This window comes from Notolepis coatsorum (assembly GCF_963971535.1).
Source record: "Notolepis coatsorum genome assembly, chromosome: 10".
In the NCBI taxonomy this organism is placed as follows: Eukaryota; Metazoa; Chordata; class Actinopteri; order Aulopiformes; family Paralepididae; genus Notolepis; species Notolepis coatsorum.
The window spans coordinates 38,959,021-38,971,385 of record NC_140174.1 but is presented as its reverse complement, the minus strand read 5'-3'; the positions used below and the strand labels follow the sequence as shown (position 1 = coordinate 38,971,385).

Below are 12,365 nucleotides of genomic sequence, written 5' to 3'. Positions count from 1 at the left end.
CTCTGCTATTCTTACACCCTCAATTTCTTTACTTTCTCTAATGGCTTGGGCTAACGATTCTACAAAAATCACGAAGAGGGCGGGACTTGCACAACATCCCTGGCGCGTCCCTCTGAACAGTTTGAATCTGTCCGACAAGCTACCGTTAATCTTTACTCTGGCATTTGGATTGTCGTATAGAGCTCTTATACAGCTGATGAATTGTTCGTTGAATCCAAATCTTTCCAATACCCTAAACAGGAAGGACCACCTGACCCTGTCGAAGGCCTTTTCCGCATCTAAGCTCACTAGGGCTGCCGGGAGTTGTTGTTTTTCCACCTGTTCTATCACATGCAAGGTGCGCCTAACATTGTCCTGTGTCTGTCTGCCTATTATGAACCCTGTCTGGTCCTCGTGAATCAGGTCAGAGAGGATGTCCTCCATTCTGCTAGTCAGTATAGATGTGAACAGCTTGTAATCCCCATTTAACATCGATATGGATATGATTCGCAATGCTCCTTATTCTTCCCTTCTTTTGGTATAACTGCTATCACCGCCTCTTTCCAAGACGGGGGGGCTTCTGCCTTTTCAAGTGTCCAGTTAAAAGAATCTAGCATTACTGGGGCCAGGTCTTCTTTAAAGATTTTGTACCACTCGCCACTTGTCGCTCCCTGGCGTTTTGTTTGCTTTCAGCCTTCCTATGGCTATATCTAGTTCTTCCTTTGTGATGGGGAGATCAAGGCTTTATTCTCTATTTTCCCTATACTCGGGAGATCCAGGGATGCTAAAAACTGTAAAATGTTCTCCTCATCTTCCATCTCGGGTTGCGAGTACAACTTTTCATAGTATTCCTTGAATATACGTTGGATTTCTTCAGGTTCATAAATCGTTTCTCCTGTTTGGGGTTCCCTGATTTTGTGAATAAAGTGTCTACTCTGCTGGGCCCTGAGTCGTTTTGCTAAGATCTTGGTTGCCCTCGGGCCTGATTCATAGAAGGTTTGTTTTGTGTACCTTAATTTCTTCCCTTTCCCATCTCAAGTTGTGATTTTATTCCCTTCATCTGTATGAATGAATAGGATGCTCAGGAGCATCAGAGACTATAGGCCTGGGTGAAGAGGTGGGTCTTCAGCAGGTTTTTAAAGTGGACAAGAGAATTAGCATTTCGGATGTCCATGGGGAGGGAGTTTCAAAGGGTGGGGGCAGCAACATTAAAAGCCCTGTCCCCGAAGTTTCCGCAACCTGGCTTGTGGGATGGTAAGTAAGCCTGTGTCAGAGGAACGGAGATTCCGGGAGGGGGTGTAGGTGTGGAGAAGTTCGGATAGGTATTGAGGGACAGTGGTGTGTAGGGATTTATATGTGAGCAGGAGGATCTTGAAGGTGACACAAGATTTTACAGGAAGCCAGTGAAGGTGTATGAGGGTGGGGGTGATGTGCTGCCAGGGTTTGGTGCAGGTGAGAACCCTGGCGGCAGAGTTCTGAATGTACTGGAGCCTATCCAGGGCTTTGTGGGTCACCCCGGATAGGACCCTATTACAATAGTCCAAGCGGGAAGTGATGAAGGCGTGGATGAGGGTTTCAGCCACAGAGTCTGTAAGTGAGGGCCGGAGTCTTGAAATGTTCTTGAGGTGAGAAAAGGCTGATTTAGTGACAGATTTGATATGGGGGATAAATGAGAGTGTAGAGTCCAGAATGACACCTAGGTTGCGGACTTCTGAAGAGCGGAGAATGGAGCAGCCATCGATGGTGAGGACTAGATCACCAACCTTCCTGAGCAGTGCCTTGGAAGCCACAACCATGAGCCGTTTTGTTGCTGTTGAGTTTGAGAGAATTTGATGACATCCAGGTTTTGAGGTCGTGCAGGCAGTTCAACAAGGACTGGGGGGGAGGAGATGATTGTGGACTTTAGGAGGTCGGGGTCAAGGACTACAGCCCCCTCAGCATCGACGGGGCACCGGTTGAGAGAGTGAACAGTTTTAAGTACCTCGGAGCCCACATATCCGAGGACTTGACATGGACCACACACATTGACAGTGTTGTGAAGAAGGCACGACAACGCCTCTACTTCCTCAGGCGCCTAAGGAAGTTCCAAGTCAGTCAGAAGATCCTTAAGAACTTCTACTCATGTACAATAGAGAGCATCCTGACTGGCAACATCACCTCCTGGTTTGGGAATAGCACTGCACAAGACCGAAGCAGACTACAGAGAGTGACACGTTCAGCTGAACGCACAATTGGAGGGGGACTTCCCACCCTCCAGAACATTTACAACAAGCGGTGCAGGGGTAAGGCTAAGAGAATCATCAAGGACTCCAGCCACCCGAACAACTGCCTCTTTGAACTGCTGCGGTCAGGCAAGCGATACCGGAGTCTCAAGGCGAGCACAGAAAGACTCAGAAGAAGCTTCTATCCCCAGGCCATCAGGCTGCTCAACGAACAATAAACACTATGCAACAACCATCAAATGCACACAGCACACACATCCACACGCACACACTCACTTTAAACAAACAACACACTGCAGCACCCACTCTCCACACTTTAGATCACCTAAACACACTTTATATTTATTGGTAAAGGATTTGCACTACAACTCGTACACCTTACTGTAAATTGTACCTCATCCCATTTCTGCTTTGCACTATATAGTATTGTATATTAGTACATTGCATAGTATATTGCATATTGTATGGTAACTCAGATACTTCTATTCTGCATCGAACATTGTACATATGTCTATACTGAACACTGTGACCTCTATTTTTACTTCTATTTGACATGCTATACTATTTTACCTCTATTTTTACTTCTATTTTACATGCTATACTATTTTATTTCATACTTATCTTGTCTAGCACAGTCTCTGGAGCGTAACAGTAAGAAGCATTTTGTATAAAAGTATTCTGTACTTCTGTATGACAACTATTAAAGAAACTTGAAACTTGAGCTGTGTGGAGGGTTTGGTGTATACATAGAGCCGAGTGTCGTCAGCGTGGCAGTGAAAGTTGAGGCCATGTTGGCGGATGATCTGGCCAAGGGGAAGCATGTAAATTATGAAAAGGAGGGGGCCAAGGACAGAACCTTGAGGTACTCCTTGGTTGACTGGGGCAGGGGGGGATCTGGAGTTGTTGATGGTGATGAACTGTTTCCTGTTTGAGAGATATGACTGGAGTCAGGAGAGAGCTGTGACAGTGATGCTGAGATAGTCAGACATGCGGTTCAGAAGGGTAGTGTGGCAGACTGTATCAAATGCAGCAAAAAGGTTGAGAAAATGTTTAATGTTGATGTATCCAGAGTCAGCAGCAATGAGGAGGTCGTTAGTGATTTTGATTAGTGCAGTCTCTGTGCTGTGATTGGCTCTAAAACCGTATTGAAGGGGTTCATAGAGCTCATGGTTTGACATGTGTTGGTGGAGTTGGGCGGCAACTGGTCTTTCCAAGATCTTACTGAGGAAAATAAGGTTGGAGATCGGCCGGTAGTTGTTGAGTTCATCCGGGTCCAAACCTTGTTATTTTAGGATGGGGGTGACTGCAGCCATTTTGAGACTGGAGGGGACAGTGCCAGACGCTAAGGAGGTGTTAATAATGTTAACCATGATGGGGGACAGAACAGGGAAAATGGGTAAGCGCATTTCCCATAATGTTGGCGTGTTCCTTTAATAAGGACTTAATGACAGCTGGTGGACTTTTCAGTGCATTTTGAAACTTGAGTTTTGTTTTGGTTTCCATTCATATCATTCGTAAACATAGTTGTGAAAAGCTTATGTTCCATCTGCAAGTTCTACCCTTCAAGATTCTATCACCGTACACCCAGAGTTTGTTACCTAAAAATACACATATTGGAGGCTTTAGAGCAGACCTGGGCAATTACGGCCCACGGGCCACTTCCGGCCCTTTGGGCGTCCGTGTCCGGCCCGCGGTCAATTTTTACAATTGGAGATAATGAATATTGAGCAGAATTAAGTTCAAGTTATCATTGGTTCGGCCCTCCAACACAGTTCAGGTTTCTCATGTGGCCCGTTGTATAAATGTATTGCCCACTCCTGCTTTAGAGCATCACTCACTCACGCACCGCCTCTCTGCCCCTGGTGGTGGTTCACAGACATGACACAGACTCCTGTGAACAAAGTATCTGCCCAGCTTTGCATTTGCGACACACTTGTGTCCCTATTCAATCTCTTATCGAGGGGAAAATTTCTTTATAATTTCTCTGACAGTTTGCAAGATTAATTTTACCTGGCGCTGGCTGACATGATACAACTTCCTCCGTCACAGCTGCAGCGTTCGTCGTCGTGGTTCATGCCCAGGTTGTGGCCCATCTCGTGGGCCACCACGGTGGAGAAATACGGTAGACTGTTGTCGCTGAACTGTAAAACACACCCAGTACATTCAAGTCTCACATTGTTTATAGTCTATCATCCATGTCACATAACCACGTCACACAGCCGGGAAGTTGGCAGTATGTCAGTATGTTGTCTATTCGCAGAACTACAAATAGAGATAATGATACAAGACGAATCAGAGAAATGCCCACAACCCAAATAGGAATGCAGCCACTGAGTGTACAGAGTTTATAGCAACGCCTAACCTGTTTGACACCTGTGTGTGTGTGTGTGTGTGTGTGTGTGTGTGTGTGTGTGTGTGTGTGTGTGTGTGTGTGTGTGTGTGCGTGCCATGGTCTGTGAGAATGAAGTGCACTACAATAGAGCTCTTCATGAATTAAACAGACGGCATCGGCTTCCAAAACAACAGCTCACAATGTCAAAGCAGTAGAACATCAGCGGATGCAAGAAGCTAAAAGGAAGTAGAACCGACCACATTGATTCCTCCAGAAGACGCCACGGAACAGACCGTGCCCACGAAGGCCATGCCGAGCACCGCTCCCCCGTACGGACCGGGACGACCACTGAGGAGGGGGGGGGGAAGAGAAAAGCATAGCAACGAGAACTGTCAAATACGACGAGACAAAAGCCTGGGATCACGTTACATTTGCGAGAGCAGATCAGGCTACCGGGGTATGCACCCTACCAGACAACATACAAATTTCGGTTATGTTACCAGCTCATCGCATCATTGTACTTGGCTCGAAATGCTACAAATAGCTGGGACTAGACAATAAGAGTACTCACACGATGAGTTGGCCAACGTCGTTCCTGATCCGGGGTAGCAGACTGGTTTTCCTCCATTTAACAAACCTTTCCAAAACCTCCCCAGCGGATCCCACCACGGAAAAGGGATTATCATCCTTGAACACCTCCAGGCCCACGAGCACCACTCGGATATTCAGCTGCTTATAATACTGTAATGCCCACAGAAGAATAAGGATAAGCGCAATAAAGATGACGGTATCTAGAGCATATATTCACCTATGGGAGTGTTGCTCTTTGTGTGGGAGCAAAGAGAATTTAGTTTGACAATAGCAATTAAAACATCTCACCGCGTCGAGTAGATTGGCCAATTCCACCATCTCTTCTCGCACAGCGGTCTCATTTCTCTTTTTAAATGTGTACTGTGAAAATAACAGAAAAAACATTTATAAGACAATGCCACAATGAATGCCTTTGACTATCCAACGGTAATACAATGACAAAATGTATTTTTGGGTAGTGTGAATGTTCTCAGAAAGGAGAGACGACATGAAACACTCGCCCCAATAAATATATTAAAATATTTCCTCAATAAATAATGAATGCAACACTGTTGAGGCAACTCTGAGCACACTCTGTTGCATATCAATGTTTGATATAAGCCATCGGATTCCTACACCAATGAAAACCAAAGATAATCAGATCCATTTGATTGAAATCATTTTCAACCATAACTACACATTGTATAATCTGTAAATTGACAAAGCTTCTCACCCTGAGATTATCAACGACCAACGCCAACTCCACATAACTGGTATCAGGTAAATTGCGCTTCCTCTGTTGAAATGGTCATAACACAAGAAAAGGAAATGTAATAATTTGAAATCTCAGTCGTTTTCCAAGTCGATACATTAATCAATATCAATGTCAATATATGTAGTACAATGCGCATCCCAACCCGCTCAGTGACTGAATGGCCAGGGTCAAAGGGTGAATGACTTTCTGTTGTCTCATTGGCTACTCCGCAGACGACGAGTTCTGACTGAACATCGCTCAGGAGGTATAGAATGTGTTCATTTGACTGGGGGACGGGTTCAAGTCCATAGATCTCGCGGCCGATGAAAATGACACCCCTAAAGAGGGAGCAGAGCAGATTAAAATTGATAACTTTTATGTCTGTTCAGCAGAAACTCAATATGAGAACTTTATGAATGGAGGCCTGGTGTGTTATATTGTATGCAGATAATGGGAAATGAGGGCGACAAAAACCTGAGGCCGGAGCATGTGCTGAGTGCTACTAGAGAATCCTCCTGTCCCTCTACATGCCCATGGTAATAGCAATTACCCTGTTCAAAGAAAAACAAAAACATTCAACTACTAGACAGCTCAAGACCTATTAACTCAAAATCCTGAGATAATAATGAAGCAGGCTGATTGATTGTACTATAATTATTATTAAAAAAAATGTTTACTTACATGTTGTTTTGGATGTGTAGACGTGTACTTGCCACTTGCATCATGGGAATACTGAACAAAGTCTTTGGATAAAAAGTCCCTGACGAAGGAAACAAGACACAAGCATGTCACCTTGTTAGTGATGATGTTGATTGGCGGGTGACTATGAGATCATGGCTGAGGAATGAGGGAGCCTTACTTGTTCCTTTTGAGATGAAGGAGGTGCTTTCTTTTGGTTATGTTTAGCGAATAGGTAAGTGTATCTTTTCCATCGCTCTGGGAAAGAGAAGCAGGAACAAGGAAATAAGGAAGTGGTCACACTGTAGGTCAGTCCTCTACAATTACAATTTCTTTGAAATAACAAATCAACAAGAACAGGGATGCAAACACAAATATACCACTTTTTCTATACCAAGTATCGGGCTACCAGGACCAGGAGCCATGTTGGAAATCAAAGCAAACCAATGTGATTTTCTGTATTTTTTATATATTCTCTCTGTATTCTCAATAATTATTTTGTCCAGTGACCCCAAACTAATAGTCTAATTCTATATTGTTCAATTTAAAGCAATGGATCGGTACTCTGTATCGATACTTGGTATAGCAAAAGGCATGAATATTTTAGGCAACCAACTTGCGTCTAGCCACGCCCCCGCGGAGCGGAGCGGAGCCGCGGAGCTCTGCCGCGGCAGCATTATGCAGCCGTAATTCCCCCTCTTTTAACATCGACGACTAGCTCAACTGGTTCGCCGCCTTGCTGTGGATCCTGCGGTGCGTTGGTAACAAGTTCGAATCCCTTAAATTTTTTTTTTTTTAACATGCATTCTTTCGCCGGTTAAGTTTAGGCATTGTTTCGGAGTTGGTTAAGGTTAGGGTTAAGGTTAGGCATTGTTTCGGAGTTGGTTAAGGTTAGAAGGGTTAAGTTTAGGCGCTGTTTCGGAGTTGGTTATGGTTAGAGTTTGTCTTAGAGCATGCCAATATTCTTTCGGAGTTGGTTAAGGTTATGGTTAAGTTTAGGCATTGTTTCGGAGTTGGTTAAGGTTAGGGTTAAGGTTAGGCATTGTTTCGGAGTTGGTTAAGGTTAGAAGGGTTAAGTTTAGGCGCTGTTTCGGAGTTGGTTAAGGTTAGAGTTTGTCGCAGAGAATGGCAATAGAATGCAGCCTATTTCCGCACTGCAGCTCTCTCGCGCTGCCGCGGTCACATGGGCGTAGTGGCCAATCAGAGAAACGCTGAACACAAGTTGGTTGCCTAAAATATTCACGCGTCCTGGTATCACATTTTTAGTCTGGTATCGGACCGATACCATATCAGTATCAGTATCAAAAGGCAACAATCCAATACAATTGATGCAATATGCACATAATATTGATTTAGGCCGTTACTACATCATAAAACCAATAGCTAGTCCAGAATGTGTTTTACTCTCTCACAGATTCAAAGGTGAATGATGAATGGTGCTTCAGGAATTGCATTCAAGTTTCAAGTTTCTTTAATAGTTGTCATACAGAAGTACAGAATACTTTTATACAAAATGCTTCTTTCTGTTACGCTCCAGACTGTGCTAGACAAAAGATAAGTATGAAATAAAATAAGTATAGCAAGTAAAAGTAAAAAATAGAAGTCACGTACGTAGACACAAGTGTTCAGTATGTACATATGTACAATGTTCAATGCAGGATAGCAGTAACTGAGTTACCATACAATATACTATGCAATATACTAATATACAATATACTATATAGTGCAGAGCAGAAATGGGATGAGGTACAATTTAGGTACAATTTACAATAAGGTGTTTGCCAATAAATATAAAGTGTGTCTAGGTGTTCTAAAGTGTGTAGAGTGGGTGCTGCAGTGGGTTGATTGTTTAAAGTGAGTGTGTGCGGATGTGTGTGCTGTGAGTGCATTTGATGGTTGTTGCAGTGTTATTGTTCGTTGAGCAACCTGTCCTGGGGATAGAAGCTTCTTCTGAGTCTTTCTGTGCTTGCCATGAGACTCCGGTATCGCTTGCCTGACCGCAGCAGTTCAAAGAGGCAGTTGTTTGGGTGGCTGGAGTCCTTGATAATTCTCTTAGCCTTACCCCTGCACCGCTTGTTGTAAATGTTCTGGAGAGTGGGAAGCCCCCCTCCAATTGTGCGCTCGGCTGAACAGGCCACTCTCTGTAGTCTGCTACGGTCTTGTGCGGTGCTATTCCCAAACCAGGAGGTGATATTGCCAGTCAGGATGCTCTCTATTGTACATGAGTAGAAGTTCTTAAGGATCTTCTGACTGACTTGGAACTTCCTTAGGCGCCTGAGGAAGTAGAGGCGTTGCCGTGCCTTCTTCACAACACTGTCAATGTGTGTGGTCCATGTCAAGTCCTCGGATATGTGGGCTCCGAGGTACAGTACTTAAGACTGTTCACTCTCTCAACCGGTGCCCCGTCGATGCTGAGGGGGCTGTAGTCCCTGACCCCCGACCTCCTAAAGTCCACAATCAAACAATTCAAACTCTCAACCATATTTGTTGGGATGTCCTGATACAATTTTTTTCAAACAAAGTACTTACATTAGGGTACTTGCGACTACTAGGGGTGGGAATCTTTTCAAATCTCTCGATTTTGATTTTTGGGGTCACGATTTGATTTCATCAATTCTTGATTCATCACAATTATCTAGGCTGTTCAATAGATTAGATTCTGCTATTAACCTTCATCTTACAAAGCTTGTATATTGTGTGAGTCTTTCTACTTAGCAAATCTTGGCGACCTAATGATTTACAGTATAGTTCTACAATCATAGGAAAGTTGAAACCATATGACAAAAATACTGAAAAATACTTGTGATTTTTTGTGAATTGAAGATAGAATCTTGATTCTCGATTATTTTCTCCCACCCCTAGAGGCTACCATCCTTATTTTGATATGTTATCTGTAACAAGCACCCAATTATAATGGTAAAAGGACTGCTGTGACCAGTTTTCGGAAGTAGTTTCACTACATTCTTTTTGTATCACAAACAGTACTGTATTTGCAAATCTGGTATGTCATAAATGTATAGATGTAGCAGTACTGTCTATCTGTATGTCGTGTATGTCATATATGTTATGATGAATTGAAAATGGGGGATGTTAAGGATTTCTCACTGTGCCTCTAACTGCACTTTTATTCAGTACCCAAGAACAACAAGACAGAATGGGATTATATTACAAGTCTGCAGAACAGGGAGCGGTTCCTCAGAACACACTGAGGAACTTCCCGTTTTACAACAGCTTTATTGAGAGCGAGAGGACAGAGAAGAAAGAGGAACATCATGTGATCATCAGGGAACATACCATTAATTCTCTGAGACATGTCGCCTTCTGCTGACCCTCTCAGAATATACACATGTCTTCTTCTGAGAGGAAAGTGCTATTACAGCGGTTTTGTTTAAGGAAATGGTTTACATGAACTGGCCCCTGAGAGGCCCAGTGGGACTTCCTGCTTTAGCAGAGAAGACAAGCAGAAGCGTTTGTCTCGTCACATACTGAGACACACATAATGACTTTTAGAGATCTTATCAAATCTTATCAAAACTTAATGTATTCAGACATTTGTTGATAATGACAATACAAAGATCTAGTAATAACTTTAACAGGGGACCCTGATGTAAACAAGACGAACGTCTTTCTCTGGTCTGCATCCCCTTAACAATTGTATACATTGAGCTGTACTGTACCCATTCTGCAATCTGTTAATAAAGTTTTCAATCAATCAATCAAACATGTAATTAAACTAGTAGTTTAATTACATTTTGCAGTAGCTTGCTAGTAGTTCAACTAAATTAAAATTGGCATAGTGATTTTAGTAGTCAATTACCTTTTTGACATTTTGAGGCGTAGTTAACTATAGAAAATAGAAAATACGGGAATTATATTATTATTATTATTATTCATTTATGTATTTTACCACTGCCTCTCCTCTCTTGAGTGAAACCTCCTTTGACCAACCCCACCCCTCTCCCTGTTGTACAAGAGATGCTGACAAGACGACAGCATTGTGATGTAAAGCTTTTAGGCTTAAATGGTCTAATTCTGCCAGTTCAAGATAAACAAGTTTAAATCTACATATTTACAATACCTCTAAAATAAGACAATAGACAAGAACATGGATGCAAATGCAATACACCACTTTTTTGTATGGCCAATGCCAATTCTGAGTGCTAAACTGTAAGTATCAATACAGTAGACTTAGACCATTAATTTTGGGTCACTGTACAAAAAAGATGATTGAGAATACAGAGAGACTATGTCAGAAATACAGAAATCCCATTGGTTTGCTTTCCAACATGTTGCACATGACTCCTCCTGGTATCAGATTTTAGTCTGGCTATTTGATATCATAATCAATCATGTTACTGAAATGAGTAACATACGTGATATCGCCTATTGAACGAACTATTGAATCATTACCTTAATTATTTTAATGCTATGTTCATATGTCGCTATACACGTCTGAGGTTTACACTCGTATTAAGTAGATAGATATGCCTACCTCTTCTGATGACTGTAGTCCGTTGATGCTTCTTACACCTCTATGAATTAACTGAGGATTCACAACTGTATACTTGGAAAGTTTTGATGTGGGTCCACTGAAAACATCTGAAAGTAAAGCAACATTGCAATCATAAAAGTGCATGCATGCACACACACACACATGGAAAGATAATCAATGTTTGTTTCCTCTCTCTTTGTCCTTCTCTCTCTCTCACACACACACACCGCTGTGAGGCCATTTCACTTGACCACTTCCTAACCACACTCTCTATGCTTAACGTTAACTCTTATAACACACGCTTTTAACATTGATTCTCAATTTCTCACACAAACGCACACAAAATATTTGACACAGCCCTCCACCAGCCAGATCCACGATTTAGTTCAGCGAACAAAAAATAAATAATTGTGCGAATCTATTCCAAAACATGATTACGCAAACAAGTGATTGGTATTCAAACGAATACATACAATATAGAAAGATGGTAATTTCCAACAACTTTGACGGACGACGACAGCGACTCAACAAAGAAGTAGCTATATAGACAGTCCATGAACACAATAATGGTTCAAGAAATGAAAAATGTCAATCACCTTTGTTGTCGCTTCCATGGATGTAGCAAAGAAAGATTGCAGCAGCCAACATATATTTTCGAATCATGATCCTCGCTGAAGTAGCTTTTTAGTTTCGGTGCTGATGGTGGGTGTATCGACGCACGACGTGTTCTGATCTGGCTGTCGTCTCTCTAAAGGGCAGGGTCTCTAACTCAGGTGCGCCCCGTCGCAAGGGGTGTGTAGGCTGTGGGTAGACTCACTGACTTAACAGGTGGAGCAGGAGGAGTAACAAATCATTGCGAATATTTTGAACCGGTTAATCTATTTTAATTTGTATCAATGAACTATCTTAACAAGACAAATAAGGGACTAAACACGTTTCGCAATTATGCCACATCAATGTGGAACGCCCTACCCAAAGCTGTAAAGGAATGTGGATCACTACCCACTTTCAAAACCTCTCTCAAGGGACACCTACGGGAGACTGCAATTCAACACTGGCCCCTGTAAATATCCTAACCCAACCCCCTCCAATGTACAGTCATTTACCTAGTATGGTTGTCAATAGTTCAATGTACAATTTTGTTTGTTTGTACAGTGTCTCCTCCCCCCCCCCCCCCCCTCAATGTACAGTTTTACTTGTTTATACAGTGTGCCCCCCCCCCCAACCACCTCCAATGTAAATTACCCAGTATGGTTGTCAATATCCCAATGTACCCAACCCCCCCCACCCAACCTCCTCCAATGTACAGTTTCTACGTCAAATGTATATACTCCCTTT

The 12,365-nt window shown here is 42.7% G+C and overlaps 1 protein-coding gene across 1 annotated transcript in view; it reads right to left on the bottom strand.

Annotated features, from left to right (window-relative positions):
* The window catches only part of adam9b (ADAM metallopeptidase domain 9b), a 42,120-nt gene extending 30,365 nt beyond the window's left edge, over positions 1-11,755 (bottom strand). Inside the window, exons 1-11 of the mRNA XM_084323796.1 lie at positions 11,624-11,755; positions 11,028-11,134; positions 6,717-6,793; positions 6,539-6,617; positions 6,332-6,408; positions 6,021-6,195; positions 5,837-5,899; positions 5,413-5,484; positions 5,105-5,274; positions 4,791-4,881; positions 4,212-4,342 (exon numbers count right to left, since the gene is read on the bottom strand). Coding sequence (XP_084179922.1) covers positions 4,212-4,342; positions 4,791-4,881; positions 5,105-5,274; positions 5,413-5,484; positions 5,837-5,899; positions 6,021-6,195; positions 6,332-6,408; positions 6,539-6,617; positions 6,717-6,793; positions 11,028-11,134; positions 11,624-11,690 — 1,109 coding nt within the window. The 5' untranslated portion in view covers positions 11,691-11,755. The remainder of the gene's footprint in view (positions 1-4,211; positions 4,343-4,790; positions 4,882-5,104; positions 5,275-5,412; positions 5,485-5,836; positions 5,900-6,020; positions 6,196-6,331; positions 6,409-6,538; positions 6,618-6,716; positions 6,794-11,027; positions 11,135-11,623) is intronic.
* Positions 11,756-12,365: the final 610 nt, after the last annotated feature.